Source organism: Etheostoma cragini, chromosome 8 (assembly GCF_013103735.1).
Source record: "Etheostoma cragini isolate CJK2018 chromosome 8, CSU_Ecrag_1.0, whole genome shotgun sequence".
Classification (NCBI taxonomy): Eukaryota; Metazoa; Chordata; class Actinopteri; order Perciformes; family Percidae; genus Etheostoma; species Etheostoma cragini.
This window is the reverse complement of record NC_048414.1, coordinates 3020603-3047067: the sequence shown is the minus strand read 5'-3', so window position 1 is coordinate 3047067 and position 26465 is coordinate 3020603. Positions and strand designations below refer to the sequence as shown.

Below are 26465 nucleotides of genomic sequence, written 5' to 3'. Positions count from 1 at the left end.
ATCTCTATGTTTCAATTCTAAGAATGAATGTGACAAACCCAGCTGAGCGGTTCTATCATTAAGAACAGAAAAAAGGGGGGGACAAGAGGAAACTGTAACTCTGTAATGACACTGCAGCTTGCTGAAACACTTATTTCATCCACACAGAGTGATCAGTCTTGTTTTACAAAGAAGATGTCACAGATTCCGTCAAATCACTCATCACTCCACTTGAACACACTCGTCCCCTGACTGTCTTTCTCATTAAACCCTCACATGTCACTGTGTCTGTCAGAAAGAGAGTGCAAACAGCCGTTGTGCTGCTCCTCGGCAGCTCTGTACCTATTAATTCTCCGTCCGCACTCTGTTATCAGGGTTTCCAGTCTTCGTTCCTATTGCCCTCCTTTTCAGGAAGTGGGACAAAGGAATTTTTTGTGCCGGCCACTGTTGATTCATGAGTTAAGACACACACACACACACACACACACACACACACACTCACACAGTTGGTTAAGTCTTTATAACTTAGCTCCTTATGAATGGCTGAGTGAGCTGTTTTAACATGACAACCAGTAGTCTGACTCACAGGGCTGCTGGAGGAGAGTCAGGTGGAAGCTGGACAAGAAAGAAAGTCCTTCCTTTGTGTAGCCATATGCAATTTATTTTGACAATTTATGGAATTTAATTGGTCAGCCAAGGCATGTTGTGCTGTAAAAGATGTTTTATTAATGGAGTAAAGCCCCTTCTTCAGAGTCTAGTGTAGGGATATTCAAATCTGGTGAAGAAATCCCCCCATACCAAACTTTTTTTTTTTTAGGCAATTCGGAATTTACACTTAAAATATAGTACTTTAGTACATTGCATGTGATATCAAACTACAGAATTTGAGTTCTTTGAGGGCATTATTCACAAACCTTTGGTTATTAAGTGATACATTGAAAAACAGTACCTGGGGCGTCTTTGAAAAACTGGTTTTGTTGTAATTGGTGTTTCTGGGCCACATGAGTACCACTAACTACAGCTCATAATTTACTGTTTGCTCAGCTTTCCTAGCTGTGTGGGTCTGTTTGGTCTCACCTGAACTCCACAGCGCGAGGAGCCACAGCAGCACCTGGACGCAACTCACAGAGTTTTGGAGAGAAAGAGGCGGAGCTTCTACGCGCCACGAGAGGAGCTGATGTGAGAGCGGCAGGAGCGGCAGCGTGTTTCTGCTGGATGCAGTCAGTCAATGCTGAGACTTCAGCGAACTAGAGTTGAACTACTTGTAAAGCGGGCAAGGTCGGATTGAGGGAGTTAACAAGCATCGGACTATTTTTTTTCTGGGAGTTTTATTTAGAAGCGTAAAAAGATTCCACAGCGATCAGTTTGGACTTGAGAACGTCAAAGAAGTCCCGCTCTTGGAGACACCAGCGGAACATGATTTGAATGACGGGAACTTACAACACTGTTGCTTGCTAACAGGTGAGTTTATTATCTGCAAATGTTCACACAGTTTTTTGACTTGACGTCATTTCACTCAAACTGTTCCATGCGTAAAAACGCAGAGACCCTAAAACTCGCAACCCTCTCCTTCTGCTTCTCCTCCTCCTACTCCTTGTCTAGATATCACAGCCTTTGAAATGTTTTTTTTCTGGCTCCTAGCACAATTTCACCAGCTTACAATGTTTGCTGAGACCTTTTGCCATGAGTCACTTTCCTCTCGAACTAAAAACATTTTCACTGTTACCCACCGCCTTTTGTCCTTTGAAAACACAGCCGTGCGATAAGGAGGTAAATTTATTGTGTTTGGTGCAGGTGCGCAATAATATTCCAACTATTACTTACAATAGTAGTCCAAAACAAGAAGATACTCTCTTCATCATATCCTTCATAACAGAAAACGCACTCTACTACTGTGTAATATTCTATAATTCTATCATGTGTTTTTGGGTTCCAAATTTATACTCCTTTTTATATGTATTTTTGTCTATATCCCCTTTGTTGCCTCAGTCTCTAATATTATGTCTTTGGCACTTATCAGTAATGGTATTTGCTTTAGACTTTCATAGGAGATTGGCTATAAGCACCTGCTATGTCTGTCTGTCTCTATATAACACTGAATAAAACTGAGCCTTCTCCCTCAGACTTGCTCTAAATACAAATGAGTTGCTAACAGACGTTCATAAATCAGTCCAAAATGTGCACACAGGGGATCTCAGCAAGTTTATGCAACACTGCGGATATACATACAAAAGCCAAACCCCCAAACCCAATGTGCTGGAAGTTATTGCCTTGTTTTGGTTTACATATGTTAAAACCACACATGCAGATATAGGGGGCATGCAATTGCACCTTTTGCAAAATCTCTGGTGTTGCTCAACCTCCCTCCCTCCCTCCCTCCACTAAAAGCATCTCCCAGTGGATTACCATTTAGTTGCTGGGGCTATTTATCATTTTGCAGGATTGGTCCCCCTTGCCTTCTCCCTCCAGCCTATTTTGTTTTAATTGAGTTTATCTCCACTCCCTCGGGCCCTTGCTGTCTAAACTTAGGCCCGTGGTTGCGTCGCCCTGCAGAGCGGGCTGCTCTCTGGGTGATTCACTGCTTTGCCTCTCACTGTGGTCACTTGGGAATGGAGCTGAGCACCACAGAAGTGCTCACCCAGGTCCCGCTGCTGGTTTGTCTAGGGTCAATCGAGTCAGACGTAGAAGCACGGAGGATTAGGAGGCTGGTATTGGAGCATTGTGTCACCATAAAGCCTTCAGTCACTTCAGTATGAATGGTTTCACTGCTTGTGGTGAAGTGAGTAAACCCTGGTTTTAAACCCCGACAGGGTTCCATTTATGAGTCTCAAAAGGGATTTCGATGTCCCTCTATTTTCTCCTCAGTTGTCCCTATTCAGCACAGACTGCCCCTTTTTCCACACATTCACACTCTGGACAATTGGGGCCACCTATTCAGAGATATTTATGATGGATGTTTTGAGTTCTCTGTGTTCCAGCAGGGATGTTTCACCAACTCATTTTTTTCATGTCTCTTATTTCTGGAACAGAATGAATCTCCGCTTGCTTCATGTCGTCATGCTGCTGTGGGCCTTGTGCCCCAGTGTGCAGTTGCAGTGTGATAAATCAACCGAAACCAACAAACTGAACCTCTCTGTCAACTACGAGCTCCCAACGTTCACTGCGGACTTCCCCATCCAGAACATGGTGACCCTTGATGGGATCATCTACGTAGGAGCTGTAAACAGAATCTACGCCCTGTCTCAGAACCTCACAAAGCTGTCAGAGTACCACACGGGGCCACTCCTTGCCAACGAGACCTGCGGCCAAAAGCTGTTCAGCTCAAGCAGCGGCGGCAGGGTGGACAACCACAACATTGCTTTGGTGGTGGAGAACATTTACGACAAGGGGTTGTATAGCTGCGGCTCGGCCGACAATGGTGTTTGCCGACGTCACGTCCTGGATGACGACACTAGCCCGAAAACCGTGGACGAACAGGTCTACTGCTTTGCTGACAGGGTGAGGCAACACAAGGGTCAACCCAGAGACTCAGATGTTGTGGTCAGCTCTTCCGGCTCTCAGGTGCTCAATGTGGAAAGCAACGTCATCAAGTTTTTTGTTGGGAACTCTGAGATCCCAGGCATAGGAAACATATCAGGCAGTGCGACACATCCTCATACCATTTCCCTGCGGAAGATGAAGACGAGCCAGAACGGCTTCACTTTCTTCTCCAACCGCTCGTACATGGACTTAATTCCGTCTCTACGTGGAAACTACTACCTGAAATACATTTACTCTTTCCACAGCGGACCTTTCACTTATTTCCTCACAGTGCAGCGGGTGAGCATGGACTCCCAGGCCTACCACACCCGCATAGTCCGTATGTGCTCCTCGGACCTTGTGCTCCGCCGTTACGTGGAGATGCCTCTAGAATGCATCAGCACCGATAAAAGGCGACGCCGCTCCATGGACGATGTGAAGGTATTCAACATCCTCCAGGCTGCCCACGTCACCAAAGTGGGCAATGACGTTGAGCTGCAGAAGCAGCTGAAAGTAGAGGAAGGTGATGACGTCCTGTTTGCCGCCTTTGCCCGGGGGAAGCCGAACTCTCCGGAGCCGACCCCTAAGTCAGCCGTCTGCGCCATATCCCTGAACCACATCAACAAAATGATTAAGACATACATGCAGAAGTGCAACACAGTAGACCCGTATCACTTCACTGGATCAGAGAAGAAGTCCTGCTACAATGTGGTAAGAGCTGGGAAGGGGCGGGGCTTACCATTATAGCCACTGTAGAACTCCTACTTTGCATTCGTATTTTCTCAAAAAAGGAAAATGGAAATGATGCTCTTGCCTCAACTGTCAGAAAAACACAATGAAAATTCAAATCCAAAGCAAGATGGAAAGAAGACATCTGTCCTGCAGTTGTCTTCTTTCCTCAAGTTAAGTTTTTAGCATAAATTACCAAGCTCTTCAAAGACATTGGAGCAGCTGCAGTTATGTGTTTTATATTATGTGTGTATATATATATATACATACTATAGTAACACTTTGTATGACAGTACCATTGGTATGGTCTGTCTTGAGGTCCAAGTCCCTTGCTGTGAATTGCTAAATGCTTTGCTCAACAGCTGTATATCAAACATTACGTTGTTACCTTTGCAGATGAGCACAACATCATCAGGATGTGGTTTTACGATGTCTCTCAGACACATAAAATTAGCCTCAATCAGTCATCTGTTGTAAATGCATGGCTTGGTTTTTATCGTTGAGAGTTATAGGCCCTGGCTGTTTATTCCCTGTTATTGTCCTGCTGGCTGGAGAGAGAGTCTCAGTAACTGGGTGGTGGTCTCAGGTTCAGACAGCCACTGTACTGAGGCCTACTGGACCTCTGTCCTTGTGTCCTGTGTTCAAGTGTCCTTGTGATCAAGTGTCCTTGAGCAAGACACTGAAGCGTGACCTCCTCCTGACTTTTTCCCTGACCTCTGACCCCTCTGGTTAAGAGTATACATGCAGGTCTGCATAATAGCAACATGTGCAGAAACAAATCCCTGAAGATAGTCTGTTGACTCTGTTTTAAAGATTGTTATATGCCTGTTAATTGATTACCAGAAAGTGGAAGGTTTTTCCAAGTTGTGGCTCTGTACAGCAGCCCATTGGATATGAAATGAAACAATGATGATGGGGTTAAAGGACAGACTCTCTGTTATGATTTGAGGCTTTTTACAACCATATTTGAAGCACAGTGTAGGACTCTTAGCCAGGTATGAGGACAATGATCCCAAACATACAGAAAACCAGTTCAAACATCTTGACTGATAACTAGTTGGGTCAAAAGCCAGTTAAACGTGCAAACAGAAGTCATCACTTTACCTCCTAGTCAGTGTTTCAATTCATGTGCATTTTAATGAAGTAGAGCTGAAAGGTTAATCGATTAGTTGTGAAAAATTCAAATTATTCAGCAACTGTTTTGACAATTAATTAATCAGTTCGAGAAATTTCTTTAATGGAAAAAGGTCTACGCTTTCTGATTATAGCTTCTTAAATGTGAATATTTTCTAGTTTTTGTACTCCTCCATAACAGTAAACTGAGTATCTTCTGGGCTTTGGGGAACTCTGATCAACATTTTACAGACCAACAAGTTCTGGATGAATTGAGAAAATAATCAACGATGAAAATAATCTTGAGTTTTAGCCCCACACTGAAGAAAGCATTCCCCCTCCCTATTCTGCTGCAAGCCAGTTGTTTCCTTGCCTGTAGTCACTCACCTCTAATCCATCAACATTAATATAATCAAGCGGTCGACTCACCTGATCAATAATGACATGAAGTTAACTGCTGACCACCCGGCCAAAGGGTCTGTCAATATGTTAACTGCTGCTAAAACCTTATCTGACTTACTCTTTACTGAACCTCAGCGTCAGTCAGGCAGTGGATTACCTTAGTCTCCTGGACATGTGATATGATATATGTAGAGCTGGGCAATAAATCGATATCGTGATATGAGACTAGATATCGTCTTAGATTTTGGATATTGTAATATGGCACAAGTGTGTTTACCACTAGAACAGCACGCTCACGAAAAACTGGATTCAACTCATGTAAACTTGAAGAGCCTACAAATGAATATTTGTACTACGCAAAACAAAATGGGAACCAATGGCTGGGTGGAAAGATAATGTTTGCATTGCAGAGTTGTTGGCAAATGTGTAACGTATGCCTGATTTCTAGGTATAGCTATACCTTGCCACACAGTCTTTTTTTTAGTGTAGTTGTAGTCTGTATGTAGGGATCTGAAAGACACAGGCTGCAGGGAAGAGATCAGACAGACAGAAAGACAGGCAGACCGACAGACATGAATAGTGTCATATTCTTAAAATTGATTCAAACCAGCTTTGCAAATACATGGTGGGTGGGTGTTTGGGTACATCAGTACAGTCCTGACAGCTATCAGCGGTGGAGATCCACAGGGGAAAGTGAGGAATGCTGGGAGCTGGGGGGGTTCTGGGGCAACGCATATCTGACTCTCAGCGAGCCGTGATGAATGGCTCGGGGATAACAGGGCATCAGCAGCTGGGCGGAAGATGATCCCCTGACCCACTGGGGCAGCCGGCCACACTGGCGAGGCCCTCTTCCCCACTCCCCTCGACCCCCACCTGTTACCAGCACCTGTGGGAAAGTGGAAGTTGCATCAGTAACACCAAAGAGCCTTTTTATCTGGGTTGATGTCCTATGATCTGTCACTGACTTTCTAAGGCATCGCATCTTGTATGTATGACCATTTTCAACTCAACATATTTCAGTTAGAAATGTCCTCATCAGCTTTTTTGGCCCCAGATTGCAAGGCGATTCTTTTTTTTAAATATTGAATATCTGCAGAAATTGTGTCTGACGCTGATGAGATTTACTCCACGTTATTGAAATTTGTTTTTTGAATGATGAGGTGTTTTTAGATACTGGATACTAAGCAGTCGGTGCCTTAAAAGTATTGAATAGGGTTCCCAGCCCTACTGGTGGGTCAGCTGGAATGCTGCAATTTTGGACAATTTTGTCACAGAGCATGATTTAGAAAAAAAGTTGAAAATAGTACAACATACTGACAACCTCCGGGCAGATTGTCTGGCTCCTGGCGTCTTTGGTAAACAGATGTGAAAGGTTTTGTGTGATGTAATGCTTAACAGTGAATGTCCAAAAGTCAGAAACAGCCTTCAGCTGTGAACTGATTACTCACAGAGTCTGTTGTTAAGCTCCTGTTCACGGTAACAAAGCAAAAATCATCATGTTAAAGTCAAACAACTAACGCTTCAAACTGCTCTGCCTTCAAAGTATTTAACAAGAGTGAAAAATGCTGGGAAACTCTGAAAACCCCAAACAGTGATTGTCTGCTGCCACCTCTTTGACAGTGAATGAAAACTGTTGTTTTGATCACTCAGAGAGAGATTGTGCTATTCAAATATTACACATTCTTTCCTCTTGACTCACTTGATTACTGGGTTGGCATGAGGTATGGCATCAGTTCTGCAAAGGAGCATCTCTGTGCTGTATAATTATCACAGAATCCTTCCGTTTGTAATTCTGACTCTGCTTAGCTTTATGACTACAAAAAAACTTAAATTGAATCTATGCTGACTGTACTTTTTTGTAGCTGCACTGTCCTCAACCAATGCTACTTTTTAGTAACCTCAGCCCGAAAACTAGGACAGTCATGTTGTTTCTATGCCGGACTCATCAGAGACAAATGGCAAAAGAATCTGCTGTTTCAAATTTTGATTGAATGCAAACCTCCAAACGCGCAGACGCTGCTGAATCTTGCAGCCAAAAGAGCTTTTAACTCGGTGCTAAGCCGTTTTCCAAGCTCTCTTTTATTGCTGACAGTCTTACGTGTATCCTCTTTTCTTCAGCTGCCAGGTTAAAAACAAGCTGTAACGACAAAAGTCAGTGGAACAACTGCCCATCTGATGCTTGTGTTGTAAGCCTGAAGTTAAGTGATCTAATCATAGCACTGCTTAATAGATTTATGACTTGTATTCCGTGGCATATGGCAGGTTGGCTTTCTGTTATCATGAGGATTGGGAGAGATACGCACGGCCATAAATTCGTAAAAGGTGTAAACGCTTGGAGGAGGCATACTTATAGTGAGCACACAGGAGGTTATTTTTGTCGTTTGCTCAACCAAACTGTGTATTTGTGGTGGAAGTCTCCCAATAAGGATCTGGATGAGGTCGAAAGCCCAACGTAAGAGCATGTTTGAAGTTTTTAAGTGGTGGTTGTCTGCTAAGACGTGCCTCTTAACTCCAGTTTAGGCAGCAAGATATGATAAATGTTGTCATGATGAGTGGCTCACTTTATGGCTGTCTCCTGATGGATCAAATCTGCTGTTCTTGTTGTTTCTGCAAGGCCGTTTCTGTCTTCACTTTCCTGATGAAAATGGAGCTGTTCTTAGCATGAGATGATGATTCCTGTGCTTTAGTAAAAATGCAATTATGCTACATTTCTAGGTGCATTTTATAATATTTTTCAAATAATTTCATTTTAATCTGGATTTAAAGAGGCAGAGGCACATACACAAAAGTTCCTATCAAAAAGGCCTCCGTTCTTAGAGTTAGAGTCCATTCCATTATTTACTAAGGCCACATGGAAATGAATAATCATTAATCTTGGTAAACACACTAACAACTTTGAGCACTTAATGAGGCAGTTTGATACTTATTATTTTCCAAGCATGAATGCCAAACCTTAACCTGAGTCAAGTAACAATTTTAATGCGATTAACCAATTTTATTCTTGAACAAATGTTCTTATTTTTTAGTAGCTTTCCACCTCTCACATCAAAAGCACCCTTTAAACTATTGATCCAACCCCCAGTATGAGCTGTTGTCTGACAGTTTCGAGTATAAGAGTAAGAGCACGGCCATTTTGCTGGGTAATGTAGTGTGTAAAGCAACAGCAGGGATCTGGAGCGTCCCAAACACGCGTCGCCTGGCACCCACTCCCATAAGTCTATTCAGGGAGCAGGGAGGACTAAAAATAAAGATCAGCCACGGGTCAAAATTATCATTGGATTACCATTGATTCCAGAAAAACCCACCAAATGCTGATTGCTTTTAAATTGAATCTTTGGCCTGATTGATTATAGTGTGTGTAATATAATTCCAGCTCGGAGACGCTTTTGACCGACAGTCATTTTAATTAGCTCGCCTGTTTTAATGAACACGCTTTAAACGAGCAGACGCAGATGCCCATTGATTTTATGTTATTCTGTTAAGGAATTCCTAATCATTTCTGATTATGAAATACAATAAAAATGCAGTTGTGGGACTTTCAAGCAGGTCTGTAGTCAAGACCACCTTTGTGGAGTCTAAGACAAGTCCAAGACCAGGACTAGTTTTTACCAAGTCTAGTCAGAGTCCAAAGAGGTTTGAGTCCAAAACATAACTGAGTCCAAAAAGGTTAGAGTTTGAGTCAAGACCGAGTCCAGGACAGAAAAAAAAGTCTTATGCATGACAAGTATCAAGACAATCTAGTGTGGGATTGGCTATCAGGTGGTCAGTATTTTTCTTTCCCTTCAAAGACACCTGGACTCGGTTAAGATCAAAAGCCATATTTGGCAAGACCAGTGGCAGAGACCAAGACAAGTCTAAGTCCAAGTACAAGCGAGTCCGAGACAAGTCAGAGACCATAGAAAACTAGTCTTGAGTCCAAAACCGGAGTATACCGCCCTGCTTCCAAGGAATATTTGGCTTTGCCAGTCAGTTGTTTGCTCACTAGATGAGATTGAATTTCATTTTATTTGCACATAAGAAATTTGTAACAGAATGTAGGAGGAGCATGCAGTAGAGGTTTTGCCTGTTGTAGGTCCTTACCAGGTCAATAAAAGCTTAATCCAGGATTAATGACAAAATGAACCACTGCATGCATATGCAACTCTTGAACAGCTTATGGAGTTTAGTTGTGTTAAATATCTGTAAAAGGCACAGCTGGGAACTTAACAGAGGTTAAGTGAGTATTAAGTATGTGCAAATACTGTCTACATTTAACTTTGACTTGTTTTTATGTTTTTTCATCAAGTGTGATTTGGCCACTGTCCACTCTGTATGTATGGTACACATTGTGTGTCTGTCAATTTTTGCTGCTTTTAACATTAATATTAATTGCCAGCTTGCCTATGGTCTCCCGTTGACTAGAAATGACGACAGGTGTAAACCAAGCCCCGGGTATGCTGCTCTGACTTTGATAAAATAAAAGCTCAGATGGGCCGAGCTGAAATGTTCCCCTTATGTCGTCATAAGGGACAAGGTTACCTCCAGTTTCTCTGCTTTTCCCGCCCAGAGAATTTTGCCTGCTCACGAGAAAGAGGGAGACATCCTGGGCTGCAAACAAGCGAAGCATGGCAGTTGGTAAAGGCCACACCCCCACTCTCCCCCTTGTCCCCCCCCTCCTCGGTAATATTTAATGCTACATAAGCAGAAATGGCACATACTAAGGAAAGCTCATTGTGGGACTGGCTCTAGTGGCTGTAATTCTGCATCAAGGCTGCATTTTGGGAAAGAGACTTCAGATACAGTATTAGGGGACCACTAAGGTCTACATAAAAGAGACTTCAGATACAGTATTAGGGACCACTAAGGTCTACATAAAAGAGACTTCAGATACAGTATTAGGGACCACTAAGGTCTATATAAAAGAGACTTCAGACACAGTATTAGGGGACCTCTAAGGTCTATATAAAAGAGACTTCAAATACAGTATTAGGGACCACTTATGGCTACATAAAAGAGACTTCAGATACAGTATTAGGGACCACTAAGGTCTACATAAAAGAGACCACAGATACAGTATTAGGGGACCACTAAGGTCTATATAAAATAATCTAAAAAGCAGCATGTCTTGAGACCTTTAAGTCACAAAAACGGGTTGTCTATATCTACGTAGTTCCACTACTGGAATTGATCAGGTGCCGCCGAAATTCTGCTTTCCTTTGTGTTTAAACTCCCGTGAATTTCTGAGGACTATGGTTAACTGCTCCTCAGATCTCTGCAGGGTAAATCCAGACAGCTAGCTAGACTATCTGTCCAATCTCAGTTTGCTGTTGCACAATTAGAACTACTTTTGAATGTACACGTTCCACCAAAACAAGTTTCTTCCCGAGACTATTTAACAGAGGCACCATGGCTCTTTCTAGCGCCGAGCACCGCCCAAGACAACTGTGATTAGTTTAAAGAAATGCCAGTAAACCAGAGCACGTTTTTCTCCCATCCCGATGTGCTGTGTGGACTTGCCAGACCCTCCTCTGCAGCATTGTGGAGGAAAGTCTGGCAATGCTAGACTACAAAAATGGTGACTTGAGAGACATGAAATAAAGGGGAAAAAATGCTCCAGTTTTGATTTGGTTCAATCCCAAACAATAATAGATAAATAGGACAGTACCATGTAGGCCTTTCATAACTATCAACTGTACAGGATGCATGAAAGGACTTGCAGCTTTTAAAAAAGCTATTAACACAGATGCTGTCTCCTTCTAATGGTTTGCATCATTAAAGTGGGTGCAGGACTTCAATCTTGGCTTGCAATTTGACTCGACTTCTATCAAAAGCACCTGTGCAAATAACTGCATTTGTTTCCAAATTTATATTTCTGTGAAATGCTGGGTAAATAAACTTTATTCCCATGGCACTTTTCAAAACAAAAGTTACAAAACACTCTACAGGGAGAGAGATGGTCGGCATAATAAAAAAAAAAAAAAACTTCTTAACTATATTTTATCTACTTTCTCAGATATGTATGTAGAGCTGGCATCAGTTGCCTTTCAGCCAAGACACTGCAAACTGCATATATCAAAGCCTTTAACATCTACATGTGATAGGAGATGTGCCGTAATAACAGCAATTATGGATCAATCAATCATCCACTTAAGCTGCCCTAATATTTCATGCATTCGTTGTAATTTTCCAGTGGCAGATGATAAGACCTGCAGCAGCCTGACAATAGATCGACTTAATACTGTGAATCTCTCAGTAATGCTGCTGATTCAATGGGTTCTGCTGTGGATTTTGGCCCCACATGCCCGAGCCTGCTCATGCCATCACTAAACTGGTATTTGTTCGCTTGAACTCTTCCTCTGCATAAAACAGAAGTTCAGAACAAGTAGGCTCTCATGAGGCTGGTACACATAACATCAACATCCCCGCCATCTAGAAGTAGTATTCTGAAGTCTTTTTTTAGATGCTGCACAGCCGATATTACACCCCAAAAAAAGATAAGAAGATAAAGATAAGATGAATAATCAGATGTCTATTTTATTTTTTATATTGGGGTAGTCCACAGTGGATTATTGCGAACTGTTTTTCCTTTCACTTCCAGGGCACAACAACATGCAGTCGGTGCTCCATGTACTAAGACTTAGATTTACAGTATGAAGAAACATGATTACAACATTTAGTAATTAAAGTAGATAATTTAATAAAGTGTGAATCAGAGAGAAAACATGTGAATTTGGACTTCTCAAAAACATTAAAAAACCCAGAAAATATTAATCTTGTTTTTCAGTAAAGAGGTAGGACTGCTCTCTTTTAGTCGATTAGTTGACTAATCGGGCATCGTGGTCTCAACATGTCTTATAAGTGATCTGATTTGTCATTTTTTATGCTTTTTAATGCAGAATGACTTATTTCCAAGAAACCTATTAGAAAATCTTTGGGAAATGTGAGATTTAAAGCCACAGTGCTTGGTTTCTGTCTCCCCCATGAGGAATTCTGAGTAACGACAACAAAACTGTTGGCGCGTCCACGTGACACAAGCCTTCTGTGACCGTGTACAGCCCCCGACACAGCTTTAAAGGGGTGTTTTTGAATGATTCTTTGTGCAGTTTTACAGATCTGTCATTGAAATCAATTAATCTATTGGTCAACAAAATCATGTAAGTGTAACTTAGAGTTTCTTTAGGCGAGGACAGCCCTGTTGGACTGTACGAGTCATTGATTTCCTGATTTGGAATTGACAAGACACAGTTGTTAATGGATGCAGAATGTATTGTTTCTTATCTTTATATTGGATTGCGTATACCAAGTGGAAATTATCTCTCAGATTTGATGTCTCTGGTATGCCAAACCAGAAGCTAATTCTTCCTGGATGAACTCAAACATAAAAACGATGTAAATTAGCACGGAGGCATCACTGTCCATCCAAAGGTTTTTCACCCCAGTTGTCCCAGCGATTGTGTCTCACATGCCCGAGCCTGTCCATGCCATCACTACGGCGGGTGCAGGACCCATTGGTGCTGTCAGTAGGCGGGGGGGACGGTGCAGCCGCATACGGGAAGCAACAAAAGAATGAAAATACTACGTTCCTGTCCTGTCCTGTCTTTTTTACTCCTCTTAAGCTTCCAATTTGATAAAGAAGACAAATGCGTGTGTGTTTTTGTAATAAGATTGGATCGGCTGGGTTTCAGTAGCTTGTCTCCATCTCATAACACACACTTTTAAACAGATCTTCATATGTTCTGTATGTACACAAACACCGCAGAATTAGACAATTTGTTGATGGATCAAGATATATTTTTGAAGCTTTTTTTAAATAATCATTCTAAAATTTCTACCTATAGCACTTTTCTTAACAAGGTTACAAAGTACTCTCCAGAAAACTGCATCTAAAAACCAAGAACACAACCAACAACAATGAAGTAAAATACATAAAAAAGAGGTATCATAAACTAAAAAAGTCCTAAGTTTTAGCAACAAAAGGAGTAAATAATTATAAAATAAGTCAGGAATAAAAATACAGTAGTTGGCAGTTTCAGTGCAACAATTAGCTGTATCAGAACACGGTTCAGTAGGTTTATTTACAATAGCCTCATGGAAAACAGCCTTTGACCCGGCACACTCTCACTGGCCATATGGTGATATGTCTTCGGTGAAAGCCGGCAGCTGTGTGCCCTCCATCACTCCACCCTCCTGTGGGTGGTTGCGTCACTTGGCAGCCGTGTCCAGACAGGTACCTGTGCGTGAGCACCCACATCCAGCTGCACAGCACATTAGGAAAAAAACCACTTACTGTACTCAGTAGGGCTGTTGCATCGACGCATCGCGATGCGTACCTGGACGATTCTGCATCAAAGTAATGAAAGACCATAGTCACTAATAGCCTTGTCTATATTAGCGCTGTAACAATACACCAATCCCATATTACAATTTTTGACCCACAATTTGACACAAACCTTGATTCTTTTCAGATTTTGAATTTTAAAAAACAGACATTTTTATTGACACTCATGTTGTCCTCTTGACCTTTTTTCCTACATCAATTTTCTCCTTAATTCCCCACAATAACATGATTGATTCCACACAACACCCTTTGGCAAGTACAAATCTCTACTTTTATTAATTTTGGGGCGTCTTATTCAATTTTATAGCATTTGAAAAAAAAAGTGCTTTTGAAATATAATTGAGTAAAAGTTGACATATTCCAGTCTGTGATTATCCATCAACATACTTTCCTTTAATTTTAGTCTGAATAATTCCTAATTTCTGCTTTTCTAACTCAAACACTAGGTTTGATTTCCTATAAATGAGGTTTATTGAACATAAATTCCAAAAATAACTAAAATTAAGTTAATAGTGTGAAAACATTAAAAAAGTGGCAGAAGTGTTGAAAAAAAGGGAAAACGTAAGAATAAGTTGTTGTTTTTTTTATCAATGTTGTATGTCTTCGTTCAACACTTCTTTCAATGTTTGTCACTTTTTTTGACGTTTAACGCTATGTAACACAAACTTATTAACTTTAGTTTTACAGTTATTTTTTAGAATGTATGGTAAATAAACCTCATTTGTAGGAAATTATAACTAAGACTGGAATATGTCAACTTTGACTCAATACTATTTCAAAACCACTTTTTTTTCAAATGCTTTAAAATTGAATAAGACACCCTAAAATTAATGAAAGTAGAGATTTGTACTTGCCAAAGGCCGTTGTGTGGAATCCATCATGATACTTCGGGTAATTACAATTGGGTAGTTAAAAAGAACATCGAGACACGAAAACGGGTCAATTTGACCGGAGGACAACATGAGGGTTAAGAACACAACAGGACGTCGCTGTCCCACTAGAGGGGTTGAGATGAATCAAAAGATCGATGCATTGCAGACATGGACAATGCTGCCTCAAAAATCAACAGAGTCAATTACAATTTATTTGTATTTGTTTTAGGCCTAATAACATTTTTGTTTACATATTCTGTTATGTTTTGCACATTCAGGATATGCCATGTGTTCATTGCTGCAGTTTTATTTACCCAGTTTATTTAATATTAGAACACTGCAGAATGTTTTGTTTTTGAAGCTTGAAAAGCAATGAATTAATTATCCTTAAATAACAAAATGAATTTGACGAATAGCGATGCATCGTGCTAAAGGTTACTCTTGAAAAGCGTGCCAACCGTGACAAACCACAGTTTGATTCGTGCTTTAAAGGATCATTAATCTTCTATCCACGTTTTACTAATGATCACCATTCAGAGGAACAGATTTCACCATGCTTTTGTAGAAGAACTGTCACACATGGATTGCAGCAACTGTATTACAACATTCAGTCCACCTCAGTAGTATCGGGTCAATGTGAGCGTGTTCATGTCTGAAGGCATTTCCTGGACGGTTTTCTACATGATTTCACATCCACCCAATGTCGATGTTTAGTTTTGGATCCAAAGAGTTAATGATTAGCCCAGGAGTTCGTTTTTTTTGTTTTGCTGGAAAGCTGAAAGTGTGTGTAAATCCTTTTGCACAGGCTTTTGTATGCTCATCTTATCTGTGTTCCCTAGATAAAGAGTAGAGTAGTAAATAAGCCAACCGCCAGTGTCTGCAAGATGTCTTCCAATAAGCAGGGTGGTAAACTACCACCAGCCACCATCAGCCAAATATTGTTCAATTGAGGGAACAGCTGATAAGATGTTTAGTGCTAACTACCACTCCTTTTAGATAAACACATATCACTTCGGAAGATTTTCTTCTCTCTTCCAAATTTTTTGACTTTTGAGCATTAATGGAACAACACAAGCAGTTAAACAATGTCAATTTGGCCTCTTGGAAGTAACTTTCCATATTTATTTCCCATTTTTTTCACAATTTTGTTACAATTTACAATCCTTGGACAGAAACGTCATGAGTTGCAACTCTTCTGGAAATCGGGTTTCTGGTGGATTTTTTAATTTATCCTTTGATGTGGTTGGCTGATGGGGAAAAATACTTTGTTTCCAGCCAACTACATAAAGTGCCTTGGTGATTATTGTCATCTTTCAGTTTTGAAACAAATACAAGGTAAATGAGATACTTATCTCAAATTCCATCCTGCTGACAGACTCATCTCTAACTTAATTTTTGAAATGCTTTCCTTAGCAGCTCAAAGGCGTTTGCCAGCAGTGCCAGAAGACATTCATGATGCACTGTTTAGTGTCAAATATGGAGGAGCTTTGCTCCGCTGAGCTTATGAGTCAAGGCCTCCGAGCTATTTCCTAATCAGCGGCATGCCTCCTACTCTTCTATTTCACCACATGGTGATATCCTGCTCTGTATTGAAATGAGGCGTGTGGATGCTTATCTGTCATCCCCTGCGCTCTAAATAAAGGACCAAAAGCAATCTCCTTTTCTCCTACTGCTGTCCCGAGCAGCGGCCTCACCTCGACCCCAGATCGCTCTCATTTCCTTGGCTCTGGATCCTTCAAGCTTTTTCATAAGTTCTCAGTCTGGCCCTGTGAAACGCTCATAACCACAAAGTTCACTAGAGCAGCAAACAGTCCCGGCAGGACTGCGGCTACAGAGGGGTGAAATCTTACTTACATATTTCTCAATCTTCAGTTTATGCAGTAAGGAGTACATAAAAAAGGCGAGGTGTAGATTGTTTATGTGTATAGTCTGGTTGATGCCTTGGTCAATACCACAAAAGAAACATGGACAGAAACTTCAGGCCGGTTCATTCATAAGAACTCAGGATTACATACTGGTTCTCAAAGTTTTTTATTGCTATGAAATTGAATGAAACCCCCCAAAATGCAATGAAAGTAGGCTAATCCTTAATTTTACCTGTGAAGAATGTTGTATGGTTTCCATACAACGTGCAACCATGTTACTTTTGGGCAATTTGGTTTGAAATAAATCCATATTTCTGATTAAAAAAATTATGAAAACACATGGGTTAAGCAGAAGTCTCACAGATGGATGTCTCAAATAAATCCAATTCATTTCAATTTCATTTATATAGCGCCAAATCACAAAAGAGCAGGGCAAATAAAGGAAAACAAAACTGAAACCACCTGCATGTCTAGGAACCATCAAGTAAAAAAATGGAGAAACAGGTTGTTGTTTTTTTATCATTTGGGTGAACTGACCCTTTTCATTTCTTCTGATTTGGACAATCGGCTACATTTCCAGTCAAATATAGCCATTTATATCAACCATTTTAATTTGCTTCCTGAGTACACAGACAACCAACCAAGCCACCTACATTTTCCTGACCAAATGAAAGTGGACAATGATGTCATTCCAGAGGAAGGTCTCACCTCAGATCTGGACTAATCCCCCCTATTCCATTTAACCAGTAATCCCCACACAATACCAGGAAAGGATTATATGGGAATGTGTTCTTAAGTAATGGAGTCAAAGAGAGAAGAAACCCTCTTCCCCATCTCTCTATACGCACACTAGGCTTCATCACCCTGCTGCGCTCCCAAACAATGCACCGCAAACAGAGAAGCTATCTACTCAATCCCTAGCACAATAATGTCTCTACAGGCTTTGATCTTATCCTCTTCATCGGTGACGATTTGAATCATATTACAAGAGGAAGGCAAGTTCACACCTGAGAGGGCTGAGTAACTTTTCTGGGAACTGGTTGCTGGATTTTACGGTTAAAACCCTAATTTGACTTAAAAGGTGCTTTCCCAAAACCCCCCCAAAAAACTATTGGCTTAGTTTTATGGGAATACTGAACAAGTTTTTGTTAGGTTTGCAAATTTGCTAAATTAGGGTTTTGGAGGATAAATGACTACTAGTTTGCTTTCAGGTCAAGAAACCATTGTTATAGGTTGGTTGGTTGCATCACACACTTTCAAGTCTTTTTTTTTTTTTAAGTTAAACATGGAACCGTGCCCTCATCATGAAGTCAGTATGCTAAAATTTTCCAATCTTGAGCATTAGATATTCTGGCGTCATGCGTGCTGACTCAGTAAGTGACTGCAAGCAGATGTAGCAAAATTATGCCGAACCCGATCCCTGAAGGTCTCGTATACAGTATGTCTACAAGTGTGTGAGAAGGAAGTTAAGCAACACTGCAAAGCTACTTCCAGGGGTTTTACAAGTATGAAAAAATATCACAATGATGCATTGTTGCACTCCTGGTCAGCTCTCTGAGGTCAGCGGCAATGCTGATATGTTTGCTTAGTCAGGCAGTATGGAGACTCTGAAACACACGAATGGCTGCCACCTGCAAGCTGTTGCCACATGCAGTGAAATATTTAGTAGTAAAGATCTGCATCTATTAAACCCCTTGTCTGTTTTATGAAGTGTTTTGATGAGGTTTCGGCTGTTTGTGTGTCCATGAGATGCCACTGTTATATTTAGCTCTATTGGTTTCCGTGCAAAGCTGCTGGAATATTACATTTACTTTTCTGTGTCACTTGGTGAAAAGGGGACAAATATGAAAGGCCGTGACACTGAGCAAAAAAAATGACATATATCTTTTTTTGAGATTCCCCACTCTTGCGCTGTCCCTCTGCAGTCATTTGTTTTGCTTTCTTCCTCTGGCTCTGAGATCTACGAGTATGAAGACAGAGAGTTTTTTTAGCCATTACAGCGCCTGCCAGGGATCTCAGCTCATCCAGTAGCGTGCTGAAATGATGAGGCCCGAGTGTCCAGACCTTATGTTGACCCTGGCTTGATAAGCTGTCTTGCGCCTGAAACGCAGGCCGCTGCTGTTTACAACCTGAGGTTATCTGGCTGTTCCTCAACGGCTGCTGTCGGGCTGCAGCTCTCCAGCAGCTGTTTTCCTGCCTTACCTCATGTAGGAGCAAAGCTCCCGCAGTTCAATCTCCACGACAGACAATTGCCCCTCAGATCTGACCTAAAACAAGAAGCAGAGAGAGACACTTATATTCATGAAGGCTGTATGCTTGAAATGGTAGTGAGAAGGCCAGATGAGCTGTTTTTGGCTATTTCTGCTCTCAGTGAAATATTCAATGTGCAGTGAAATCTTCACTGTGTAGACTCTGCCAAGTGTCTGCACCGGTGGGTGGATTTGATTATTCCAGACTGCTAGGAAGCAGGAATTCTGGGACAAAAAGAGATTTGGCTGAATAACATTGAAAAGTGCCAGTTTTGTGCATATCACCGCTTCATATGGAATGTAGCATAACGGGAACATTATTTTGTCATTTTCCGTGAAGCTGTTGTGGCCGTGCACGGCAGAGCTGCTGTACTTTTAAACTGCACTCTGACTGTAGCAATCAATGGGAGATTGTAACGCTAATGCTAATAAAGTGATGCGTATACTACAGTAGATGATTGGTGCTAACTGTCCGAAGCAGCTTCAACATTAAATCACTCCCCACCGCTTTGCATTCATGTTATTCTATAATAAATAGCACATGTAGTAAAGGCAGCTGCTTTAGTAAATACGACTGATCGCTCCGCTTTGTTGCCAGATTGTTGATTAATCTGACCTCAAAAAGACGTTAATGCTCTAAAATAATATCCTGAGTGAGTAATATTCAGGCTGAAAAAGCAAAGCAAAACATGCCGCTCATTTGCACCCTAAAATTACCCAGCGTCATAACTCATTTAGTTACAGAGCAAACTGAAAGTATTAAGACAGGGTGGTTGGGGGTGTTTACGTCCATATTTATCCACATTATGCTGGTCACCCTTTAACCCTCGGTGGCTATATACATAAAAAGCGCTGCAATACCTACACCATTTATCTGATGTGAAGTGTATTGTGGCAAGGCAGAGAAATCAGAGACCTATCTGAAGACCTGGACAAATTAAAGCAAAACTAACTGCATGGCTAGATACCACTATCATTAGCAAGAAGGGATGAGCTTTTCTGGGTGTACTGAAAGCCAGCAACTAAACCTCAAAGTCATTGTTTCATGTCAAATTGATCTGTTAGAGCAATGGTTCCCGATCCCTGATAATTCAAAATGACAACACATTTTGGAACTTTATGAACAATTTTAGGCTGTATTTGTGCTGTAATTAACTCAAATATGGAGTATTTGTACTGCATCTTTCATCTTTTTCTGTCACTCCCACAACAACATGATACTGAAGTCCTTGGCCCAAAGTGCCTTTCTTTCGAGGCAGATGGGTTAGGATCTGCCTCGAAACAGGTAAACAACATTAAAGAAATAGAAGGTGCATAGGGAACATTGATACAAAATGCAATACAAAACAACTGACATGATAAAACCAAAGTTAAATTATTGAAATATGAATTTAAGAGAAGAGGAATAAATTCAACCATAGATTTAAAAGGCAGTGGGAGAGGGGTCATTAATGCACAAGGTTAGTGGGATTAGCCAGTCGTGACTGTGTGCTCATTCTTTTAGACAACCAGGGGGAGGGAGGAGTTGAAGGTTGGGAAGAAAATAAATCCTAAAAAAATTCTAATAATACAAATACCAAGATTTCAAATGGTGCTGGTGCATACTGTTTTATATACATACACAGCTTTTTGTTCACTTTTTTTTCAGCATTCAGTTTTTGACTTTTTGTGATGTTTATTTGCAGATTTTCTTCTTTTTTATTCAACATCTATAGTGATTTATTGATCCATTAGAAAATGTATTTCAAAATGGAAAACACTTCATAATGTATTGTATTCATAATACCAGGGCTGGGTCCGGATTGATTTACCATTTGGTCCGAATGCGGACTATGATCCAGACTTTGAGAACCCCTGCTTCACAGGGTACTGCCCCAGTGACAAGCACTTTGATGGCAAATTTGCACTAGTTACAGCATGAATAACAGTCACATATAATACATTTTACATTCATCAATTACTTTATCTTAATATGGTAGAATAAGCTTCCTGCCTGACTTAGCCAGTAGCAACCGTCATGCGGGCTACTGCCACAGCATCCTCACAGCAGATGTCACAACTATCGATGTGACCTCAGTATTTAAACAAATAAAAGTCAGGGAGAAACGTGCAAGTCCGGTGGGAATGTTTTACTGTGGGCCTGATGCGGAAACTGCAAGCCAAGCATGACAAGCCTGGGTTTATATGTTGTAATGTATCTCATATGTCAGGAGATTTTATGAAACACCTAGGATAAGAGCCTAACCTCAATCATCAATGGAAAAAAATTGACCCATCTGTAATGTAAATACCTCAGAAATTGGCCTTATTGATTTTACTTCAGAAGTTTTTTTGAAAAATACTTTCCTCGTAACATCTCATCTTTATCTGAAGGTAAGAATGTATTAAGGAGTTGACCTGGTCTCAGTCTCTTTGATCAGTGGACTGTAACTTCAGCTACTGTGTCAGTCTGACCGAAATGATTTGCAAGGCAACTCTGGAAAGCTCATCAGAAAAATGTCCTGTTGCCATTAAGTAGTAGACTTTGAATCAAAGAAGTTCCCAGACAGAGCAGAAATAGTGTCTTCTGGCCCCCCTGATCACTCAACTCTACAGTTCATCATTCTTACCCTTGTTTTGAATCGCATAAATCCCCGATCTCCGAGAAGAAGAAAAGGAAAATATTTTGACACATGCAGGAAAATAAGTCGCAATGAAAAAAAAATCCTCCCTAATTGTGTTCTCAGACATGATATTTTAGTCTACTATTGGAGGCAGAGGAGACAGAGGATGCGGGATCATCATTCACTCAGCCAGGTTTCATACAGTTGGGGTGATTTAGTGGCGCTAAGAGGCTAGAAGCTGTATTGTTCCTGTGTGGGAGAAGCCTGGAGATCACACAACTAGATTATTTAGCTGTTTGAATAGGCTGTGCATTGGTGTGTGTGCAGAGAGGTAAAGGAAATAGAAAAAAATAGAGGAAGGTGGTCGGTCAGGAGAAGAATTGAAGTGGGGGTTGGGAGGGCAGGTGGGGGATAGGACAAAATTTAACTCAGGACCGGCCCGGAGGAAAGGGGGAGAAACACAGAGAGTCCTTTTAGAAAACATTTTCATAAAGAAACAAGATCTTATTTTCAGTATCTGGAAATATCTTTCTGTCAGTGATGTTTGAGGATTCTTACTTTAGGAGATTTTGTGAAAGAGGTGATTTGTTTAAAAAAAAAAAGATTTACGCATTTTGGATGGTTTCAGTTCATGGGCAGTGCATCATTGTGGGCAACAAATAAAAAACAACTAGGCAATTAAAGGTAATTTTAAAGAAAGCCTTTACCAACACAGGCTTAAAAATGTTCATGCAATAAGCATGTGAAGTCTGAAATGTAAATGGCATGTTGTGAGCATGGATGATGTACAAACCACTTATCAAATATCTCTTCATAGACATCATCATTATCCTTTGTGTGAAAAGGTCTGCTAATGGGTTAAAGCTAAAGTGTGTAGTTTCTGTTGCCCCCCCTAAGTTTTCTACGTGAATCCTTTCACGTTGGTTGTCTGACGATGACCTTGTTGGTCAAAGGGTCTCATCGTTACCTCTTGGGTTGCTTGCATAACTGCTATCTGCTTTCACATTGCTTAACAACGGTCATACATTCAGAGCTAAAAGACCTTTCAGTAGTTGCTACTCGCAGCCTCAAATGCTGGATGTGTTTTGGAACCCAGTGATTTTAGAAACCTCCAGTTTTCTGCCCCCGCGGCATTGAGTCGGCCACAGTGAGTGACGCAATGAAGACTGTCATTTCTAAAACTGTGTCTATTTTGAAAAATATTCATACATGCTAAATTGGTTGGCACAGGGTGTCCATTATCTGTGCACATGACAAGCTGTATGCTGCGAAGCATCAGAGGGAACAGCAAGTCCACTAAATAGGATTGTAAAATGTGTCCCAATCTCCACCCAAGCACTGGTTTTCTTCTTCTACTATTCTTTTTTTGTTGGTGTTGCAAAAGCTGGAGTTCCAGTTTTGGTATCAAGTGTCAAATGGGTTTGAAATTGTGTCTTTGGAAAGTTCCTACCGTCTCATCTGCAATCTTTAGCTATTAGACTAAACACTCCATAAAGATTAAAACATACCAGTAATATATAAGTAACAATATTGGTACTACATCACCACAGGTTCTAGTCCAGATTTTATGAAATTAAAATATGTCCCTACAGTTTTGTTATTTCACATTTCTGAAAAACTAGAGAAGTCTAATTTTACTATAATCTCCAAATACTATTCTCCCTGTCTTCTGTTGGACCTGTTTATGTACGAGGCCCCATTATAAACAAAGCTGTAGTCCTGTCTGGCGTCTGGGGGGCCACTCGAGGGCGAGGCCAGCTGCACTGTGAGTGCCAGAGTCAGTCCTCACCCTATTGTCAGCTTCTCTCTCTCCCCTAACTGTCCCTAACACCCTCACAGTCCCCTACAGCAATATGCATACACACATTAACACATGACTCCATGCACATGGTGTGACCAGCCACCTGCGTACTTAAACACACACACACACACACACACACACACACACACAGCACGTTAATTACAGCAACTGAGAGTCAGGTTGCAGAGTAACGTGCACCGTAAGTCCAGGTGGTGTACTATAATGCGTGCCCCAACGTTACCACAACAATGCACACACACGGACACAGACCTATTTGTGCACTTCACATTCCTTTGCATTTCACTTTCTCTAAAAAATGCATTTCCACACACCCCGACGACAACCAAACCTCTCCGCTGTTTGGAGTGCACAATTGCACATGCACTCCGCCGGTCAAAGGTCTGTTATTCCAGTGAGACAGCCAGCTGAGCGTCAGACAGACTTTGTGCATGTGTGCAAGTCTGCTCACTCGGGCTTAGCCTCCATAACACAATGTGTATTTTGGTACATTAGCAGGAGCGCCTTTACCCTTTCTTTGCACAGCACTGACAGTGTTTGTATCCAAACCCTCTCCTGCCATTAACCCAGCCCATGGTTTACAATTCAGGCATTAGTGTGTCTATTTACATGAGACCCAGGGGCCACAGTGAGAGTATGAAAACCATATTAGGCCACGCAGATCACCTTTCACCCCCTTCTTGACTCTTCTGAGCCGTGCCGCAGGGTTAAGGAGCCCCACGACAACGAAACCCTATCACCATGCCGTTGTTTTGGGGACAATGGCTGCTGGTTAAGCATGGGGAAAAGGTGTACAATATTTCTCGGATCTGCCCGACGGTGACTGTTCTACGGCAAGAAGACACCTTCACAAAATGGCCTGAGAGATGTACAACATCAGGAGCACTTGCCAACACTGTAAATCTTCCCAAAGATGAATGTAAGAGAAAGGTGAAAAATGAGTTTTAAACTTAACATCAGATGTAATCAGTTGCCCCGTTTGGGCTGGGTAATAAACCTTAATATTGCCCTGAAATATGAACTTAAAATGTTTCTGTAGCACTGACAGTGCCCTTATTTTCCTTTATTTTTTAATAAAAGTTAAGGTTTTGTTGAAGCATCCAATGCAAGCAAAGCCTGGTGCATGTTGTTAAAGTTAAGTGCAGGTTAAACAAAAAAAGCTATCTATCAAAACTGGACTGGATTTTATTAAAGTTGACTAGATTATAACCTCTATATTTCAATAGTTTTCTGATGACTATGCAACAGGTTCTGCAGGGTCTCCCATATTTTAAAAGCTCTTCTTCTTTGTAGCCCTGCACCTCGGACCAACATTTCAACCTTTTTGAAACCCTTGTAGCTCATACTCTGGTTTAGAAGCTGCTGCTAGTGTTAGAAAACCACCATTACACAGTTTTAGGATCAATAAAAGAAAACAAGTTTTCCGTGCTTTCTTCTCAAACCTTTCGTTTGTTTCTTGTCTAATAAGCTTGAATGCTTATTGTGAACATTTTTTATTTAAGTCTAAAACTGGCCACTGTACCTGTTGTTTCCATGCTGTGGTTGTCGTTGGAAGTTGTCATAAATGATGAATACAATATATATAGATATAGTTAGAGGGCCCTATTTTAACGATCCAAGCGCATGGCGCTGTTTCAAAAGGGTTGTACTTAGTGTCATTCTTAATTCATAGGTGTGTTTTGGGTGTAATAGGCAATAAACCAATGAGAGTGTCATCTCCTATTCCCTTTAAGAGCCAGGCGCATTTGTATCTCGGCGCATTGCTATGATTTTTATTTGTAACAATAACAGTTAAGTTTAGGAATAAGACTGTGGTTTGGATTAAAACAAACCGAGTTTTCTGGGTGAAAGTCTTTTGTTTCTGCCGAGACGTGAAGTTGTGTTAAGTCGACATCACGTTGTGCTGTTTATTTATTATTATTTAATTATGGCTGGCCAATGACACTTATCCATTGTACCGAAAGGGGGATTGGATTTTTGAAACTTTGAATTTGGTGCGCATGATCCAAAAACATCATCCATCACCACTCAATGCCGGAAGAGACTGGAAAAAACAGTATGCTTCTTCAGACACAGTGAAAGTCAAGAGTGAGTCTGTAGCGTGAGCTTGCTGACCAACCACTGCTGGATGATAAAATCCATCAGGAACTGTGCGCTGCTTGGGATTTTTCCCGGGAATGTCGCCACAGACACCCAGTTTGTAAAACTGCACACACAAGGACTATTATCAGTGGGCCATAAACTCAATCACCATTGTGTTACCTCAATAGCTAACGACTTAACAGATATTTGTTATACATGTAAGTCTTTGAGATTATTGAAATTGTCTTTTGAACTTTGTGTAGAGACTTTATTTATGGAGGAACCTGTTTACCTCTGTTTGACGCCCTCTAAAACTCTCTCTCCGTGCCAAGAAAAAGCCATGGTTAACAGCAGCGGAGCTTCAAACGCAGCTTGTCAAAACAGTCTTTCCACTGTCCAATTGAATTTGCCTTGATCCTGAGGAATACCTCAGCAGAGGCAGAGGAATGCTTCCAAGACCTTTCCAGTTCTCCCTCCCATCGACCTGCTCCGCTTCAACAAACAACCCAAAGTCCTGTTTGTTTGCTCTGAAAACAATCAGCCCAGGGAATGTTTTTTGAGCCGTGTGACATAATCTCCACAGTGATGATGCCTCTATCTGTTGTTGTTTTTGAGAAGTGGGAAGAGTTTTGGCAGATTGTCTTATTTTTCTTATGTGCTCAGTGACAGTGAGTCATATTTTACACTAAATGTTGCTGCCTGTCTCCATTATGTCTTGTATGTGCGTCAATTTGGCCTTTGAGACTTTTCTCCTTCCTATTGTCTTTACTGCATGGACTGCTTTAAAGCCATTGCCATTATCTGTGCTGTTTTGTTTGTGTGCCGCTTCTTTGTATGTCTTAAGCCTTTTGCTAAGGCCTGCTGTTATTATAGATGTAATATAACTCATTTTAATATGTTAACCATTGTATTTTAG

General features: G+C 41.0%; 1 protein-coding gene across 2 annotated transcripts in view; it reads left to right on the top strand.

Moving 5' to 3' along the window:
• The first annotated feature begins 1152 nt into the window (after nt 1–1152).
• met (MET proto-oncogene, receptor tyrosine kinase) overlaps nt 1153–26465 on the top strand; it is a 75044-nt gene continuing 49731 nt past the window's right edge. The window contains exons 1-2 of one of the 2 annotated variants that reach the window (XM_034879085.1): nt 1153–1440; nt 3009–4209. In XM_034879085.1, coding sequence (XP_034734976.1) covers nt 3010–4209 — 1200 coding nt within the window. In that variant the 5' untranslated portion in view covers nt 1153–1440; nt 3009. The remainder of the gene's footprint in view (nt 1441–3008; nt 4210–26465) is intronic. The other variant, XM_034879084.1, reaches the window with a different exon arrangement.